The sequence below is a fragment of the Hoplias malabaricus genome, chromosome 9 (genome assembly GCF_029633855.1).
Source record: "Hoplias malabaricus isolate fHopMal1 chromosome 9, fHopMal1.hap1, whole genome shotgun sequence".
NCBI lineage: Eukaryota > Metazoa > Chordata > Actinopteri > Characiformes > Erythrinidae > Hoplias > Hoplias malabaricus.
In genome coordinates, this window is record NC_089808.1 from 26,131,816 (window position 1) to 26,151,274 (window position 19,459).

The following is a 19,459-nucleotide window of genomic DNA, read 5'->3' on the forward strand; positions in this document are numbered from 1 at the left end:
ACAAAAGCCACATTCCAGTACTGATCCTTGTGAATCTTCAGTTACTGAAAATACATATGATGAAGTTTGGTTGGGTTTAGACACAACTAGTTATATTCTTACTAGCAAATTCATGCAGGAACATTTAAATCTTCATTCTTCATTCTCAATCCATCTTGTTAACCCTACAAAAAGGTTCCTTTATGAGACAGAATTCTTTAAAACCACCTCCTCAAAATTGAACAAACAAATAACTCAGTTGAAATGTGAGGACTTTTACAATATTTTATTACTATTTTGAATATGAGAATTTATGAAACTGTTGCAGTCTAACGTGATTGTGGATGTTTAATTATTGTATTTTTTACATATTCTGTAAACATTTTATATATAATTTTATTTAACCCCTATGTTTAGTAATATAAGTTTCCTTTTCAGATTACAGATTCTAAAGTTTCTGTATGTTCTTAGTGTCCTTAGAGACAAGGGGGGGATTGTAATGGAAATTTTTATATGTCTCTGTTGAAAGACCCTGTCTGCTTGTTTTGTCTGTATATTAATTTATAATCGTCAACAGAACTCACAAACTAAGTGTATGCTCGAGGTCAGTGCTTTATCAGAACAAAACATTCTGTCCCTCATCTTGTTTATCAAACCGGGATGTCTCTAAGGAAACTAAGCTTGCAGAAAGTTGAAGCTGGCAGAGTGATTATCTTATGCTTATGACGTATAAACTACCTTTATAAACTCTCTGTGAAAACATCTTCTTTGTCCACATTTACATAGTGCTCTGTGCTATTTTGTGTTGACCACCTTAAACTTAAATAAACTACTTTTTGACTGCAAATGCTATTAGATAGCATTTATACAAGTTTTAATACTTGTATTTATTTTCTCCACCACAAATGCTTTTATTTCAGCTAACTGAGTTGAACAGAGTTGAGGCACATTTGTTTTAAATAATGTTTCAAAGATGTAACTTTGATGATATTGTGCAACGGTATACACTGCTAAATTTCTTTCAAGACACCTAAAACATAACCCATCTGAAATAAAATTTGGTCATTGTAATCTAGTGGTTCACTAAACAAATCTTGTCTAGTAGTCTTGTCTTGTCTTGTAGTCAACGTTTCAGTCATGTGGTTGTCCTTCATCTGGCATCATTATCTCTTCAGGATTTACTCTTAAGCATTTATGTATGGTTAACTCTGGTGCAGATAAAATTACATCATATCCTGTTCTTCTAGCATTAGTAAATACAAACTGGATGTTAAGGTATGAAGGGCATGGTTTGTATACATATCTCCATGATGTCCCTTGATTTTCATAAGCATATGCTGCTGTAGTTAAACCTTGATAAAAGGGAGGCTTTAGGTTGATTCTGCCCATTATTATCCTGTGTTAAAACTGCATTATGCCCTGTGAAGGACTGGTGCCCCCTCCAGGGTGTATTCCTGCCTTGCGCCCAATGATTCCAGGTAGGCTCTGGACCCACTGTGACCCTGAACTGGATAAGCGCTTACAGATAATGAATGAATGAATTAATACAACTGCATTAGCATAGCCACTACGTGCTGTTATATACAGTTGAAATGGTTTTGATTAATCTGGGTTGGCTAGTGCAGGGGCAGTACACAAATCAACTTTAATTTTTCCAAAAGATTTTTCTGCCTCCTCATTCCACACTCATTCCCTTTCAAATTTTGTTGACCTGCGTTACGTATTAGATGCCTTAAAGGAACTGTTTTTAATTCAAAGTCACATATCTATTGCCTACTATATCCTGCCATTCCTAAAAATGTTATTTTTTAATTTTGTTGGCTTTGGAGCATTCTGGACTGCTTTAATGTGTGCTGGCATACTTGATCTTACATTTAGCTTTAATTGGATTTGCGTTTCATCTCCTGATGTCACAAATTTCCCATCTCTGCCTGATAGGTTAATTGGTGTTGATTCTGAAAATAGTAATGGCATTAATTTTTGAGATTCAGTGGTCAGTTTTAGTGGCTCAGTAATCTTTAATGTTTGCATTTTCCCAAAAAGGCCTTGTGTCCTGATCTTATTGAACAGGGGAGTCAAGCTCCTTCTAGGCCTATCACTGAATGTGTGGCCCCTGTACCCATCAATTAAAACTTGCATTTTGGGCTCTCCCCCTGGTGAGGTTAAAGTTACCAAATGCAAGTGTTCCCCCTTGCATTCTCTGGGCACATTTAGAACCAATCTTGTTTGGACGCGTCACCACTTGGACATGTTCTAGTGATGTGTCCCAGTTGTCTGCAAGTCCAACAATAAACCGGTTGCTGAACCAATGTTGCTGCTTGAGCCTGTTGTGGTGGGGGTTGTTGTAAAGATGGAATTTGACCATGACAGTATGGTGCATTAAATTGGGCAATTAGTGATGGCAAACTGTTTGGTCTCTGCTTCTCCTTCCTCTTCCTCTTCCTGCAGACATTGCTCCATACCCTCCATTTACATAAACATTAATTGGAGGCATTGCTGATGGTAGATTTGGAATTGATGGGGCTGTCTGAGTAAAGTTCAGAATTCCAGTTGGGACTTGAACTGTCAGAGCCATCACTGCTGCTTGGATTCGGACACTTATTAAATCATTAAATCATTGGTTGGCATAGTTCCATTACTGATGCTGGAGTGATCACTGGAGCTTGATTTATAACATCATTCTTATCTTTTTTTCTTTTCTTCAGGTCTTTCCACTGAGCTCTCTGTCGCGGTAATGCTAATTTTTCAGCTTATTGTGGTGTCTCTCTACGAATTGTACAACGTCATCTTTATATGTTTGCCAAAACATGCCACTCAATCCTATGACTTCTAGAACATTTATTACTTCATTAGGCATACTTCTTCTCAGCATAATTTGAAATAATCTAATAATCTGGTGTTATTTTGGTCCCATGCTGATCCAGTTTCATTCAGCCACTTTTGGAAACTGTTCAGTGATGCATACATTTGGTGACAGTTCCATGGTCTCCAGTTAACTTGGATCATTACTGATGGAAATTCTTATCTGATGGCATTCCTTGTTTGGTTTCTGTGTCTGTCCATTGGAATGTCATCCATCATTTGTGACTTAAGCATGCATTCTTCATCTACCTAACATGAAAATATTCTCCATCTTCACTTTTTCAACTGTCTGTGATAGTATTGTTTTAATGTCAAATATAGTTAGTCCCTGTCCAGCTGTTTTCTCTTCAAAGGCTGTAATCTATATTTGTCCTCCATTGTTTGTTTGGCAGCTGTTCAAGTCCTTTTAAATCAGTGAATGACCATGGCACATATACACTTTGTGTCCCCTTAGTTAGTAAGGGACATCCTGTTGCAGTGCTTTTCTTATTTATTTCTTTGTCTTCTGCTAGTCATGTGTGCAGTTTGTCTTAATGGTGTTTGTGTGTGATGCACATACTTTTCCATCTACATGTTTCCATCACTCTGTCCTTCTGTACCATCTTCCACATCAGTTTTAGTTGAATCATTATCTGAACTTTCTGCACCATGTTCTGTTTCAGCTGTTGATTGACGTACTTGTTTTGATTTGCGTCTCATTTGTGAAACTTTCTTGACGTTCCTCTCTCCTTCTCACTTCACCATGTCTTTGCTGCTCTTCTCTCTAAGTTCTAATTCTTGTGTCTTCGTATGTTGTTGTATCTTTTGGCTTGTGCTTCTGGTTCAATCATCACTTCCCCTTCTATTTTCCTTAAAACATGTGTGACTTCTATTTCTCTCATGTCATGGCATCCTTGGCTTGGTTGCATTTCAGATCTTGATTAATCTCTCCAACATGAGGTGGTTGCTCTTGGAGGTGTTTGTCTATTTACTATATCTTCTAAATCATTTAAACGACTTTTCTGTCTCAGCTCACTCTGTGTATGGACGTTAGCTGCATGTCTTGTCAGATGTACTCTATTTCAGGAGAGTATGATTCCGGTGATCTCAACAGTCTGCTCTCTTGTTAATCAGTTCTTTCTTCCACTCTGTTTTGTTCCTGAAGTTAATTTGTTCTAAACACCACTGTTCATTTCATTTTAACTTCAACTTCATTCCAGTTTCCAGGTGTGATCAATTTATTTGACAGTTATCTGTTCTGGGGCATATGGTGCAGGCCTCCCATCTGTAGATTGAGTGCTTTTTCAGGAATTTTCAGGAAAACTGCAACATTTTTACACCAGATGTATGCCTAGAGTGTCCTTGGCATAACGGTATATTCGGTTAAGCGATTTGGGAAATCTTTTCCGAGCTATAAGCATTTGTGAATCCCTCTGTACTTCAAATGTGTGTGTGTGAGAAAGAAAGGAAGGGGGAGGGGTGAGAGTGAGGGGGAGGGATGTGAGGGACAGAAATCTATAGGCAGTCTCTAAAATCTTAAAAGTCATCTATAACGTTATTGTTTTTAAGGTAGATGTCTTAATAAAATTGTGGGCTTCTTAAGATGAAATGTTTTTAAAGGTGGCAATCAAAATGTATTTTGATGTGGGGGGTGATGAGCTTTTGCCTCTCGCTGCCGTTGTATGCTTAGCTGAACCTATGTGTGCTTTTAGGTCCTTTACACCTTTATTTGCTACACATGGGAAAACATGGACATTTCTTTTTTTAATTCATCCGAGAACTAACATTTACGTTTCGGCATAGCTGCTGAGGGAGGGTACATGAGCTTTGCCTGACGTAAACAAGGACTACTGACGTGCAGACTGACCAATTAAATGTTTACAGAGAAGGATATCGACCAATAACGGTAGCTCTACAATCAGACCGTCCAATCAGAAGATTTTAGGCTACTTTACCACGCCCCCTTCTCACTCAAGCGAACCAATCGGAGTAGGGGAGGGCGGGACTAGTTTGTGAACGAAACGCTTCTCGAAATTCTATGTAAGCTCTAGAAAAACAAAATCCCGGACGTTTGTGAAATTCCGGCCGGACATTTTTTTAAGTCTAAAAAAGAGGACATGTTCGAGTAAAAGAGTATGTCTGGTCACCCTACCATTACTCCAATTTCGTACAGTAAAAATGTATGAAAAATATACCCTGGGTACCTGAGGACATGTTCTTCAAGACCATTCTTACATTCTTCCATTTCTTACGGATTTTCATTGTCTGCGCTTTCCCGCGAGTTCTCCTTCTCGCTCGCACACGTTCTACCGTAAACCGCGATGTAGACGAGCATAGGAAATCCTACTGGTGTGGTGTGGTGTGGCGTTTTCGCAAGTACAGATAGATAACACGTTAGAAGGATCTTGGTTACCTTTCTGCGCAAGGGGAAAAAGCCCTCTCTTTGTTGACTGTGCAGCAGCCAATAGCTAAAACATAAATTATAAACGCTATACAATATTTTGTGAATTAGTTTCACATATTACCTGCGTTACTTATCTGTAAACGTTATTAGCTTTTAGTTTCAGGTTCTCTCACATAAACGCTAGCAGATTAATGTAACTACAGCGGTCGGACAGAAGAGGGCAGCAAGGAACTGTGTCCTTCAGTGGGTTAAAATAAACACTGGGAGCAGGAGGTAGGATTATTTTATTCAAAACAAAGCAAAATGCATTCATACGGTCATCCTCGCACAAACAACTGCAATAAAGATGGAAAACAACTGTACAATTATCTTTATTATATAAATTATAAAAATAAAAGCTTAGAATATAACATCTGTACATCAATTAACAATATATTTATTCATTTAAAAAGAACCCCAAAAAAGGGAATGTAACACTCAGATGTAACAGGCCTTTATGTAACAGTATTTTTAAAAAACCCAAAAGGCAGAACGGGAATTACAGTTCTTTTTTAAGATAAATATGTACCTGTGCTTATCATGCTACCAAGTGCTGACAGTGGACTGTGTACATCACCCTGAGTGTTACCTTCCCTTTACATAACACAGTAATTAAAAAAAAGAAAAAAAAAACAAAAAAGAAAAAAAACTGAGGAATGACAGACATCTTTCCAAGAGACAAAATGGCAGTGACATGCATTTAAAACATCCAAGTATTTAGATTGTTAATGTGACAACCTCTAGTTTTGCAAAGGGTTGACTGTTAAAATCATAACAAACTGGACATTACAACTATATATATATATATATATATATATATATATATATATATATATATATATATATATATATATATATATATACACACACACACACACACACACACACAAATATTTGAAACAGACATCTTTATGGCTACTGAACATGCCACACTCATCGAGTGTTGCCTGAACCACTTCACTTAGAATCTTTCAGCGTCACTGTATTTGGGCAGAAGTACTCCTTATCTGTATATCCTCCTCTATTTACTTTGGTGGTTACAGTTACAGTCAGCTCAGAAGTAGACATTCACTTTCCATTATAAACTCTTGGAAGAATAATTTACGGCAGGTCCTTTTTTGCTGAGTATCACTAATATATATATATATTTTCTGATAGTGTCTTTTCTGATAGATGTGATGCTGAGACCAGCAATTTGTGGTCTATGTCATGTCCTTAAATCCATGTCAAAACAGCCTGTTAGTTCAGGACGTTGTACATATATCAGGGGTTTCTGCTCCTGATTTGAGTTTTCATTATGCCTTTCCATTTAACTTAAGATATATTAAATTATTACAACAACAACAACAAACAAGTCACTGATTCAGCACATCACCACAGCTGAACCTGCATCTCCAGTCTGTATGTTCTTCAGAAGGAGGCTGACCAAATTGCTGCACAGCAGCAGCAAATGAAGAATTGGTTTCTGCCTGTTGCTCAAAGGCCAATGATTCATGTTGCATTTATGGCCATCCAAACTAGAGGAAGCTGCTTCATGATGCCAACAGCAGAGGATGAGAAAGGAGTATGTTTTAGATTCTCTAAAATCAGTAACACGCTCTCGTTTTCTTCATGAGATCAGTGAGTAGAGGCACTTCCTTTAAAAGGGTCTTCTGGTAATCCTTCATGTTGCTTAAAAGTTTCATGTCCATGGAGCAAAACAAGCCAACCTGTGTCTCTCTAATGCCGTCCGTAGCTACAGTGGGATGCCATGTCTGCCCAGAATATGATCTGAGCCCTTTACTTATCCATTAATAAGTCCTTGTTTAGATCAACATTATTTGAGACAACCTGGTTGGGACTTGATTGTTTTTTTTAGATGTTCAGTTGTCAGATATGGGTCAGTCCTGTTTCAGTTTCTGTGTGCCCAGAGCCATATGGATTCAGACGACTCAGAGCTAAGATGAGCTCAGCTGAGAAACACACATACACCATGTACTTCTTGTGGTATATTGTGCATGTTTTTGTTTATAATTGTTTGCATGTGTTGATGGTTGAACACAGTGGGTGGAGTTGGAAATCCTCAAAAGACACACACACACACACACACACACACACACATAATTAAAAACCACATTCATGAACACACAGTACTACATACATATGAACTGGCTCACAAGCTTAAGTGACAAAAAAAAATCTCCTGAAGAACAGATGCACAATATGAGTATTTGATGTATTCAGGCCCAGACACATCAAGCCAATAAGAAAGACCTAGCGCCATCTAAAGGTAACAGATGAACATGTTCCATAAGCTCACATGTCGCCCCTTGTCGCCTGCAAAGTTTACTGCACTGGTGTGTTAAAGTAGTTCGTGCTCAGCAGTGTGTTTAAAAGTGGCCTATTTGTAATGAATGTCTGCACACTTAATATCACAATGTTTGTCAAGTCCATAATATTACTGATTATTTCATGCTTTATTATAAGTGATTTTTCAGAGCCTCTACAGGGATTATCTGTCGGTCCATGCTTTTTCATAACAATATTAAATATGTTCTTGTAGGGAATATGTCATTTAAATACTATTCAATTAAAAATTTGCTTATTTGTAACATTTCATCTTGCACTGCTGTTGTACAACAAGGCTATTCTTTGTCTGTTCCCTCTTACAATGTTTCTCCCAATTTCCTTCTCTCTAAATGTGCACATTCATCTCTCTCACTGATGGTCGATGGCTGAACACAACTGTTCAGACAACTAGAGCCAAAAGTCGTACAAATCACTGGTAAAGTTCAACCTCCAACTGCCCCCAGTCAGCTTGGTGTTTCTGGGCCCTTAGTCTGTGAAGGCTTGAGCATGAATCATTTAGAGATGTATGTACAATATCTGCTTATTAGGAATGCTTGCTCTTCCAGACTCTCTACACGCTTGTACACAAACATACAGGTGCTGATGCATGTGTGTTTGTGTGCGCAGTTCTAATGTGTGGCAAGAATATATTCATAATATATGTTCAGATTGAGCTCTCTTCACACTGTGCCAGTGGTGCCCCTCTCAGCACCTGCAGCTTTGCCATTTCTTCGTCCAGTCCTACAAGGCCATCCCCCATTTCACTAAGCCCCTCCCCAAGTCCTTCCTCCTCTCCCTCTGGCCCCGCCCTCTCTCGGCCATCCAGCTCCTCCGCCAGATTGACCGATGACTCCTGTAGCTTGAGTCCACTGGAATTAGAATAAATATGGTTACAGTTGTGTCCAATCATGTGCCCGCCATGGCCTCCGTGTCCATTCAACGTCCCGTTCCTTTTTTCTGTGAAAGGAACCGCTTCAGAGAGCAGGCTTGCACTGCTGGGGGACTGGGGAGTGTCTGAGGAGGGCAAAAGATCCCGCCCCTTTTCCGAGGTTGATGAAGAATGAGCGCCACTTCGTTTGCCACTTTTCCAGCCAATTCCAAATATTGTACAACAGGTCATGAGAACACCCAGGAAGAAAACCAGGAGATATCCAACTATGTACTGACGGTTTGTTGTTTTAGCAGCGCTGCTCCCTGTGGTGGGGTCCTCCAAGGTCAAGTGGTAAGCAGCTCTGCGGCAGGGCGGCTGATCCCGCCCAGCTTCTTCACATAAACACACGTAGGTGCCCAGGCTCTCCGGAGTGACCCGAACCTCCAGGTCTGAATGATGGCGGTGAGTGTGCCTATTGGGAACATGCTGCCAGTGACAGGGCCGAGGTGACACCTGCACGCAGGACAGCAGCACACGGAGCCCCTCCACCACACGCAGCTCAGTTATCGCTGGTGAGCTACGATCTGCAAGTGAAAAAGGAGCAAAGCTAATAAGTTATAATATTTCATTACAATGACCGTGCTTATTTAACATCTTATTTTTAACCTTGAACATCATTTAACCTGTGTGGGTGCGTTTTTGTATTTCTACTTGAATAAACAGTTTTTGCTGCTGTGACTTCAAGACCTAGACATGATAAATACTTTAGATTTACTTTAGTCACATCCCCACGAGTAGATTCAGAGCTTTAAAGCTCACAGATATATTGATTGCTTAAGTTCAGCACTTGCACTTGCAGCTCAGTAAAAACCCATGCAGGTTTCCATGCAAGTCCAGATAAAACAGAATCACAGTAATGTAGAGAAACAGGAAAGTAAACCCTCACCACTTCCGCACTGGCTGTCAGAGTCTTCAGGCTCAATCCCATTAACAGGTCTGGAACACAAAGGTAATGACGATATCACATTATGTTATATGACATAGTGAAATGTAACGCAGTGTGGGAATAACTCACTCTATGATAGCAAGGTCACAGGCGCCCTCTTTTTGTCTCCACACACAACCGAGAGTCTGTGCACGAGCACACTCTTCACAGGTAACGTACAGAGAACAGCCTTCTGCAGGCAACTTCGCCAGAGATTGAGGAGAACCTACCAGAGCCTTATCCTGAGAAAATGAATAAACACCATGAGCATCTGAGTGTTTTAAATAGTGTTTAAAATCAGGGTAGTTACAGCTGAAATGTAGTCTCTCCGGCTGTGTAGCTGTATTTCTATACCTTGTATAACTGGATGTTGTTGACAGATTCTGTGCCTGAAAAGAGAGGAAGTTCTTGGAGAAGAGTTGCATTTTGACCCACTACTGCAACTCTATGAAGCTCTCCACGATCTATAAACAAACAACCAAAAAACATTACAATTGCACATGAAGCATGGTAAAACAGTAGAACTGACCATCAATGGCTGAAGCCCCTAAGTGTACTTGGGTGTACAATTTTAATTTTAAGAAGGAGGTCCACAGAGGGTTTATTTCCATGGGCCCACAAATATATCTATAAAGATGAATAGACATTGTGTCTCCTGAAAATTGCTGGATAAGAAAAATTAAGATGTGGGCTTTTTATTGTCATAGATTTTGAAATGATGACAAAGACTATGGATATGCATTCTTTGCCTTGACTAACCATTCTCTGCTGTTCAAGATTTTGGATTTCACGACATGTACTATAGTCCACACATAAGTCGTTTTTATCAGATGTTTTATGTAAAGTATTTGTACTGGGAGCTTTTTTTAATTAATTAAATTCTTTGTTTTTGTATGTCCTATTTATCTTTTTTGATGTATCATTAAATTATATATTCTTTTTTCTTCCCATTCTTTGCTTTACCCCTCACCTGTTCCCAGATGTAGCACAGTAGCATTCTGCCTGTTATTGCCTTTGTTGACAGTTGTCAGAGTTACAGCAAGTTTGGTGTATGTAATCCCACTCCTGATCAGTAGGGGCGCCGATACTACACTGTTCTCCATTAGAGGGTGGTCTCGCATGAATGTCAGTACTTTATCCGGCAGCTTCAGAGATGACTCAAACCCTTCTGCTCTCAGAGCACTGTTCAGACACTGCATAAAGAGACAAATAAGAGAAAAGTGGGTATTAAGCATTAAAGCAAACCCATATCAGAGAAGGCAAATTCAAATTTCTAGTATCAGTTTTAGGATTTCATAATCAAGGTACAACTGTGTCATTTGAACGTATCACTGGAGCTGTATCAGCTAACTTCATATTATACAGCTGAACCATCTTAATATAGCATTATTCTACTTGTGTACCTGGCCAAGACAGGGATACACACCAGTGCCCAGTACTGGTTCCAGTACGTACATTTTTTTTAATATGCATTTTTTTATGTATATTTTCCAACTCCAAGCTGCATAAACTTGAATGCTTATAGGATTGAAGCATATAAGGTCATGTGTGTTTGTGTAATGAGGGAGGGTGTGGCATAAGGAGATCAACACCTATATCAAGGTGTGCATAATTATTAGGCCACTGATCCTCAGGCAAAACTGGCCAAAAAAAAGAGATTTAAATGACTCTGAAAAGTCTAAATCTGTAAAATGTCTCTCAGAGGGATGCAGCACTCTTGAATTTGCTAAGATATTGGGGCCTGATCACAGAACCATCAAACACCTTGTTGCAAATATTCAGCATGGTCGCAAGGAACATGTTGAGAAAGAGATACAAAATAACTGACAAAGATTTGAGAAAAAACAAACGTGAAGTGACCAGGAATCCATTATCCTCCAGTGCTGTCATATTCCAGAACTGCAACCTACCTGGAGTGCGCAGAAGTACAAGGTGTTTAGATACATCATTGGAAGTCCCCTCAAGGCTCCTAAGTTGTTCATAAGTATCTTTTCTTTATCCGTCTGTCCCTTTACATCTAACTGTCTAGCTACACCTGTCTATCTATCTGTTCTTCTACAGCTAACTATTTCTCTATAGATCTCTGTCTTTCTGTCTATATTTAGACAAATTGTAATTGACATTCAACGCTTTTTTTTTATCTCTCACTCTCTAGAATTTTGATGATGCAGATTTCCAGGTCTTTGGCCCAAAACCCTTCAAGTGCCAGGATCATCCTAGAAGGCAGTCTTGAAATGGATGAACTTACCAATCTGCCTCAGGCAAGTTGCCCTTTTTTGTGTTGGACACGTAGAGCATGAGAAACACCCAAGTTTCAAAAGCTGTAGAATTGTTGTGTATGAAACATTTCTGATCATGGCAAACGTGCACGTAAAGTATCACTTTTAGACCGTTCTGCTGCTACATTGTCAGTAAACTCAGCATGGTGCTAACTTTTCCTGTCACTGTAATGGTACCCTCAAGGTTGTATGTTCACTACTCTTTAGTTAGGGAACATAATTGTAAGTTATTCTATTATAATTCTACATTTTAAAATTGTGTTGATTTCACGCCTCATTTCATCTCCTGAACTTACACTGTGTTCTTTTATTTTACACAGTAATTCCCACAAATGTTCACCTCTCTTTCTGTAGAAGAGATCGTAATGTAATTTGAGGGAATAAAACTGGACATTAAAACCACTGTTGTGCATTTTACATTACTCTTGCCTCAGAATGCATAAAGACTGTAATGTGATGGGGGTGGGGAGTGGTCATGTGTCTTTTTTGTGAATGCCAGTTTTTTCGTTTGTTTGTTTTTTCCTCTCCTCTCTTCCTTTCCAATTTTACATATTGGCCACATTTTAGATTTGGTTACAATTTATTTTATGCAAAATACTGTTTTGTTGCTGTGATGTCATTTAAAATATTTTTTAAAATGCATTTCAAGTTCATTTTTGATGGGAAAATATTAAATACAGGTCAATATTAAATAAATAAATAAATAAAATATACTTTTTAATAATTTTTTTAAACTTTACATATTTTCATTACAGAAAACCTAAGATGTTTATCTGAATCAGTTTTGTTGATTATACAGCAGATTTTCAGCATAAACTATTCAGATTTTTTGTATATTCAACTCAAATGTTCACTTCAGTACGCATTACTTAAATATTTTAAGGTAATCACTTGCCTCAAACTCTTTAAGTACAATCAGTTTATCCGGGCTTACAGTGTACTCAGAGACATGGCCAAGGTGAGGAGGGCTGAAACCCACCACTGAACAAGACATACAAGTTAAAATGTAAAGATTGGGCCAAGAAATATCTGAAGACAGATTTTTCACATGTTTTATATACTGATGAGATGAGAGTGACTCTTGATGGACCAGATGGATGGGCCCGTGGCTGGATCAGTAACGGGTACAGAGCTCCACTTCGACTCAGACGCCAGCAAGGTGGTAGTGGAGTGCTGTTACGGGCTGGTATTATTAAAGACATGCTAGTTGGACCTTTTCGGGTTGAACACTCAGAATCAACTCTCAAACCTATTTTTCAAGAAGGCCATGATTTTTATGCAGGACAATCCAGTAAATGCCTTAAAGATGAACGAATAATGATATGGCCCCTTCCTCACCTGACCTAAACCCTATTGAGAACCTGTAGGGACTTCTTAAACGAGATATTTACGGTGAAGGAAAACAGTATACCTCTCTGAACAGTGTCTGTGAGGCTGTGGATGCTGCTGCACAAAAAGTTGATGATGAACAGATTAAGAAACTGACTGACTCCATGAATGTTAGGCTTATGACTGTTACTGAAAAGAAGGGTGGCTATATTGGTTACTTTTATGTCAGAAATGTTTATTTGTAAATTTTTGTTTTTTGATTTGTTTGTTTATTAGTCTCAGTAACAGGTGAAAATAAATAAGTGAAATAGGAAAATTTACATTTTTTAAATTTAGTTGCATAACATATCTGCACACTAGTATTTGCCCAATAATTATGCACACATCGATATTATCATATTGAACACAAAACCTCCCTTTTACTTTCTTAAATGACAAAGAGCACTGTAGATGTGTAATAATAAAATCAATCCACGAAAATACAAATTGCCTAATAACTGAGCACACAGTGTGTGAGTGTACCTGGCCTGGTCTGGGTGAGGGCACTGGTTCGGGATTCATCCAGTTCTCACAGCTCTTCTTCAGCTCTTTAAAGGGACCATCCATCACTTTAGAGATTTCCTCTAGACTGTACACACACACTGCAGACATCTCCTCCCTCTCCCTACACAGAAACACATTTAATTGATACCTCAAATGAAGAATATTTAGGATGGGCTCACACTCACAACAGTGTAGGAGTGATGCAGTACGGAGAAACATTTCCAGAGCCTACCTGGAATCATTGGGCACAAGGCGGGAATACACCCTGGAGGGGACGCCAGTCCTTCACAGGGCAACACACACACACTCACACGTTCACACCTACGGACAATTTTGAGTCACCAATCCACCTACTAACGTGTGTTTTTGGACTGTGGGAGGAAACCAGAGCAACCGGAGGAAACCCACGCGGACACGGGGAGAACACACCAACTCCTCACAGACAGTCACCCGGAGCGGGAATTGAACCCACAACCTCCAGGTCCCTGGAGCTGTGTGACTGTGACGCTACCTTCTGCTCCACCGTGCCGCCCCAATATGGTCTTGTAAAAAGTAATAAAGATTCATGAGTAATATGATTTCTTTTTTCCAAGAATAATTAGTAATTATATTACATTTACTTACATTGAGTCAATTTTAGAGAATTAGAGTCATTTTTAACTTTCCCAGTACTGCTCACTAAAAGGAATAGAAAACAGGGAAATGGAGAGAGGAGGAGAGGTGAAGAGAACAGAGTACAGTAGATGAGAAACAAAATACGAAAGCATAGAAAAGATGGGAGAGATGGGACAAGAAGAAACGAGAAGAGAAAGTTTAAGGTGAACAGATATGATTGGCTGATTCTCACTCACCACTGTGAGGTAAAGATTCCATAGAAGTGTGTGCTGCTGGGGTCTCCTGGCCGGTGCTGTTTGGTGAAGACGTCGGTCAGAACATTAAATCGCTGGCCACTTGCTCTGTCCTCACAAACTAGCTGAGCTTTCAGAAAAGTTGTCCAGCGCTTCTGCAAGGTCTTCATGCCCCCAATATCAGACTGAAGATAGAATAAATAGATAGAAAAGGATGTTGAATATGAACGCAACTAACAACAATACAAGCAGATAAAGATGAGTGGGAAACAGAAGAATCTGAACTTCAATCTGGGGTCAAATACTGCAGCAAGATAGATCTGGATCCTACCTTACACACTCGAGCCACCCTGGGCACTTTGACCTTGGTGTAGAGGTCGTACTCTTTGGCAACTTCAGTAAAGAAAAAGTAGATCTTATCATCCTCTCCTGTTGGGTTGTTCTTTTCATCCTCTTCAATAAAGGCAGAGCTTACAAATTCTGGATCTGTGTTTCAACACAACAACAACAAGTCTTTAGATGCACACATCTCACCAGGGTTACCACATAGAAAAAAGCAACCAGGTACCAATTTATGGCTCATATATCAAAACACACAAAATTGTGTGATTTGAGATTGAAATGTTTTGTTTAATCTGTGTATTTCTGAGTACTTCATTAAAAAGCTTCCATTCCTGTTGAGACCGATCTTCAAATAAAACCTGGATCTGAGACAGTGTGACTAATTGTAGCAAGTCTGACACCTCTAGCAATAGACTCTGTCTCTACATGTCTCCATGCCTATTCAATCCAGGAGAAGTAGACGGCTATGTTCTACTTTAAGCATACTCCCAACATCCCCAGGATGGTGGTGATGATTTATTTTTGGTGGACATGCTTGGACAATACTTCTGCCTGGAAACCTGGGCACTAGTGTCAATAGATTCTATGTGTACATTATTGTGGTATATATATATATATTGTATATATATATATATACCACAGAGAAATCTTCCATTTTCCTGGGACTGAGAACTGAAGTAGCTGGAGCAACTCACTCTTAAACACAATGGCAGTGGTCAGACAAAGAAGCCTTCAACCTCTAGCCCTTTAGTTTGGAGTTAACATGCCTAGTGCCCATTCACAGGGTTCCTGGTGTAAAGTCCTCACCAACTTAGTAAACGTTTATTGCTGTTAAATATATGTATGTATCAATGTTGTGTGTGTGTGTTTGTGTGTTGTATTGTGTGTCCCACCACTAAGCCAGTTGATGGATTGCTCTGTCCGGATGCGCTCCTGCTCAGGGCCTGTTGCCCTGGAGATGCCGAAGAGAGTGCCCAGAAAGTTACTGGTGGCAGCTGTGTATAGGATGCCTCCTGACAGACAGAGAGAGAGAGAGAGAGAGAGAGAGAGGGTGTGGAGCAAGAATGGAAGAAGTTGGAGTTATAAGGACAAAATTAGCAAGTCATATTAACTACATAAACCATGTGCTCATACTTAGAGCTTCTCTCTCATAGCTCTCATAAAGGGTTCAAAATTAAACTAACAAACAAATGTGTGATGGTGTGTGTGTGTGTATGTGCGTGGGAAAAAAGGTCAGCGTAAAATGGCATTTTCTGAAAGGACATATTTTGAGCGTGATGATAACAAGCTAAGTATCATTGATATTTACCATTATAGCAAAATCATTAGAAAGTATCATAAACTGGTGGAAAAAACTGTGTTGGAAATTAGACACATTTAACTTGCTAATATTATTCACCACAATCAGTAGAAGTTAATTATATACAAAGCCGTCTATTAAAGCACTAGGTGTAAAGGTTGAGGGCAAATGTTATAAAAATGCATTGCTGGAGTTGACACAAACAAACTCCATCTGTGAAGCTTGCAGCCATGCAAATATTGCCATGGTGATTGCACTCACGTCTACTGTGTCTCTTATTTGTTTAAGTCATAAGAAAGCAAGAAAGTAGAGTGTCTGCACACGAGATATGCATCTGAGAAATATTTTACTGGACAGAATATGAGGGTTCGTAAAGGACAAGGACCCCTGTTGCAATCTCTGTGTGTGTATGTGTGTATGTGTGTGTGTGTGTGTGTGTGTGTGTGTGCGTCATACCTGCCATGACTGCAGTGTAGTGTTGACTTGGTTCAAAGGGGCATTTCCCTTTTCCTGTCTCCATCCTCACAACGCCATCCTCCTCTTCCAGTTTAAATGTGGAGATATTCTGAGTAAAATAAAAAAAGACAATGTCTAAATAATTTCATTTCTTTCCACAAAAAACAACATTTTATTTTTATAATAAATGTACAGATATGCAGGAACTTTAATGTCATATCAAACCCTTTTTACACTGTGTGTATAATGTCACGAATAAACTGATGGACATGGTTCTACTTCAAGACAATGACCATTTCAAAGCTGTCCAATTAAATATATCCATCTCCATTTTTGTGGATTTCTAGTTTGCTGCATTTGAAAACACAGCAGCTGTCCTTCTCACTGTTTAAAAATGTCACAATAAATGGACCAATATATATGCTCCAAAATTACTTAGATTAAAATCATTTTTACCTTTATTCCGACTCCTGTAAAGTTGCTATTTTGGGTGATACATTGGACAATGACGATTTAAGATAGATATGTTTCCAAACTGATAATAAAAAACCATATAAAAAGAAAGAATCATGGAGCGATCGTTCATCTTGTACGCAAACATGATTGTTCATCTGCAGCATGTTCAACTGTCACTCCTCTTTACATCTTATAGCACGTATTTTCTCATGTATTTGTCAGGTTATGCATAGCTCTGCTGTCATATCATTGTGTCTGTGAGCATGTGTGCCCTTGAATGTGTACTTTCACTTGTCAGACAGAGTGATGTGTGTCATGTGATGTGTGAAAGGGTGTAAAAGCATGCCAAGTCAGTTTAGTCATGGACTGATGAACATATACACACACACACACACACACACACACTTACCACAAAGGTACATTGGGGGTCGAAGGCATAGGTCCCGCAGACGTAGATGCGTCCATCTCCCAGAAACTCCAGCAGACGGATGTAATTATAGCAGTCAACCTGAAGAGGTCAGCAATACAGAGTCAAAGTGACTAACAGAGGCCAACACGAATATTGAGGGTCACTATATGTATGTGCATTAGCAATATATATTTATATATAAAATAAATAAGACATAAACATGATAGTAGCATACCATTTCCAAAAAAAAAAAAAGAAAAAGAAAGGAATTTAAATGCAATAAAAACAGAAATCTGTTATTCATCCGTTCTCCCTTGAAAATGTATTTAATTGGCAAAAATAAATAGAACAGATTTCTAATGTTTCTACTGAACAACTTGATTGAATTTTGTTAATATTAACACATTAAATGATGCTTGCAACACATCCAAAAATGTCAGGACAGAGGGATGTTTATTCCATTGTTCTTTTTATTTACAATTGTTAATCAATTGGAAACTGAGCATACAAATTATTGCAGTTTTAAAATTAATATTTTTACCCATTCTTCTCACAAGACCTCATGTGCTTATAACAGCTCATGGTCACTTTTCAGATTCTCTATGATGCACTATACATTTTCAACAGGAGAACTGCTGTTTTTAGCATTTGCTGAAGTAACCATGGAATTCCCAGGAAACAATGTAGTCTTGATTTCCGCAGACGTCTCTTTGAAATCCCAACATATGCCTCCACATCAGTGGCATCTCCTCATATTTGCAAGCCTGATAATACCCGGAATGGTCACTTTCATCACTGTCTGTTTTTGTTTGAAAATGTGGACTCATCTGACCACAGTAAACACTTCCCCTGACTTTTGTGATAGGAGGTTAGGCCCAGGAAACTCAGCAGCCTATCTGCCACTAATTGAGGTATGGCTTTCTCCGTAAATAACAGAGCTTCAGGCTGTATTTGTTGAAGCAGCAGCAAACTGTGTTAAGTGGCAACGTTTTTTTTCTGAATTACTCCCAAGCCCATGTGGCTGTATTTAACGTAGTAGCATAATAGTTTCTCCTGCAATGCTGTCTAAGGGCTTCAAGGTGACGTGCATCGACAGTGGTATCTGGCCATGCCCTACACAGACAGATTTCTCTGGACTTCTGAATCTTTTCATAATATTGTATAGGGTAGATAGTGAAAGACATAAAACCTTTACAATCTGTCATTGAACATTGACAATTCTCTTGCCAAGTTTGGCAAAAAAAAAAAAAAAAAGTAGTGCACAACGACCCATTTTTGAAAATCTGATTTCTTTTTATGCTTCTTTAAAACATATTCAGTTCACAAGCTTGTAGAGGAATGGTTCAATTTTTTTTAAATAATTTTTTATAATTGTTTTTATTATACATACTGTTATTTTGCAATTTGTCTTGACTTTCTTGGGCTGTAATATAGACATTAAATTCTACTGTTCATTCATTCATTCATTCATTCATTATCTGTAAGCGCTTATCCAGTTCAGGGTCGCGGTGGGTCCAGAGCCTACCTGGAATCATTGGGCGCAAGGCAATTCTACTGTTTATATTTAAAATACAAACTGAATTTGTTTTTTGTCAGTTAAATATAGCTTCAAGGGAATTAACAAATCACATACTCTTGTTGTATTGTTGTTTAAAAATTTTATGGATATTGGTTTTTATGTCTATGAGAAAATTACAGATTTAATACCACAATACACACTAAACCTGATTTTAAATGTGCTCTATTTTTAATGGCAAGTTATTAATGTAATAAATGAATTTTAATAAAAGATTTTTCTTTTTGCGAATAAGCAATTAGATTCTGAAAACATGAAATAAAATGTGAAGAGCATTTACACAATAAGCTCTTTGAAAATAAATGAGCCCACATTATTTAAGAACTTTAAAGATAAGGCATCACTCTGCAGAGAAGTCGTGTTTTTTAATGCAGGGAATCACAGGGTTAAACACTCCCTGGGTTAAATGCCCCCAAGGTTACTTTTCCACCAAATACCAAAGAAATTTCAGTATACTGTCTGTGGATGCTTTTG

The 19,459-nt window shown here is 38.5% G+C and overlaps 1 protein-coding gene across 2 annotated transcripts in view; it reads right to left on the reverse strand.

Annotated features, from left to right (window-relative positions):
* Positions 1-6,136: 6,136 nt before the first annotated feature.
* sema4f (sema domain, immunoglobulin domain (Ig), transmembrane domain (TM) and short cytoplasmic domain, (semaphorin) 4F) overlaps positions 6,137-19,459 on the reverse strand; it is a 72,739-nt gene continuing 59,416 nt past the window's right edge. For both annotated transcript variants that reach the window (XM_066680787.1, XM_066680786.1), the window contains exons 4-14: positions 17,410-17,508; positions 16,545-16,653; positions 15,682-15,801; positions 14,778-14,932; positions 14,450-14,631; positions 13,578-13,719; positions 10,418-10,640; positions 9,802-9,911; positions 9,538-9,689; positions 9,409-9,458; positions 6,137-9,046 (exon numbers count right to left, since the gene is read on the reverse strand). In XM_066680787.1, coding sequence (XP_066536884.1) covers positions 8,256-9,046; positions 9,409-9,458; positions 9,538-9,689; positions 9,802-9,911; positions 10,418-10,640; positions 13,578-13,719; positions 14,450-14,631; positions 14,778-14,932; positions 15,682-15,801; positions 16,545-16,653; positions 17,410-17,508 — 2,133 coding nt within the window. In that variant the 3' untranslated portion in view covers positions 6,137-8,255. The remainder of the gene's footprint in view (positions 9,047-9,408; positions 9,459-9,537; positions 9,690-9,801; positions 9,912-10,417; positions 10,641-13,577; positions 13,720-14,449; positions 14,632-14,777; positions 14,933-15,681; positions 15,802-16,544; positions 16,654-17,409; positions 17,509-19,459) is intronic.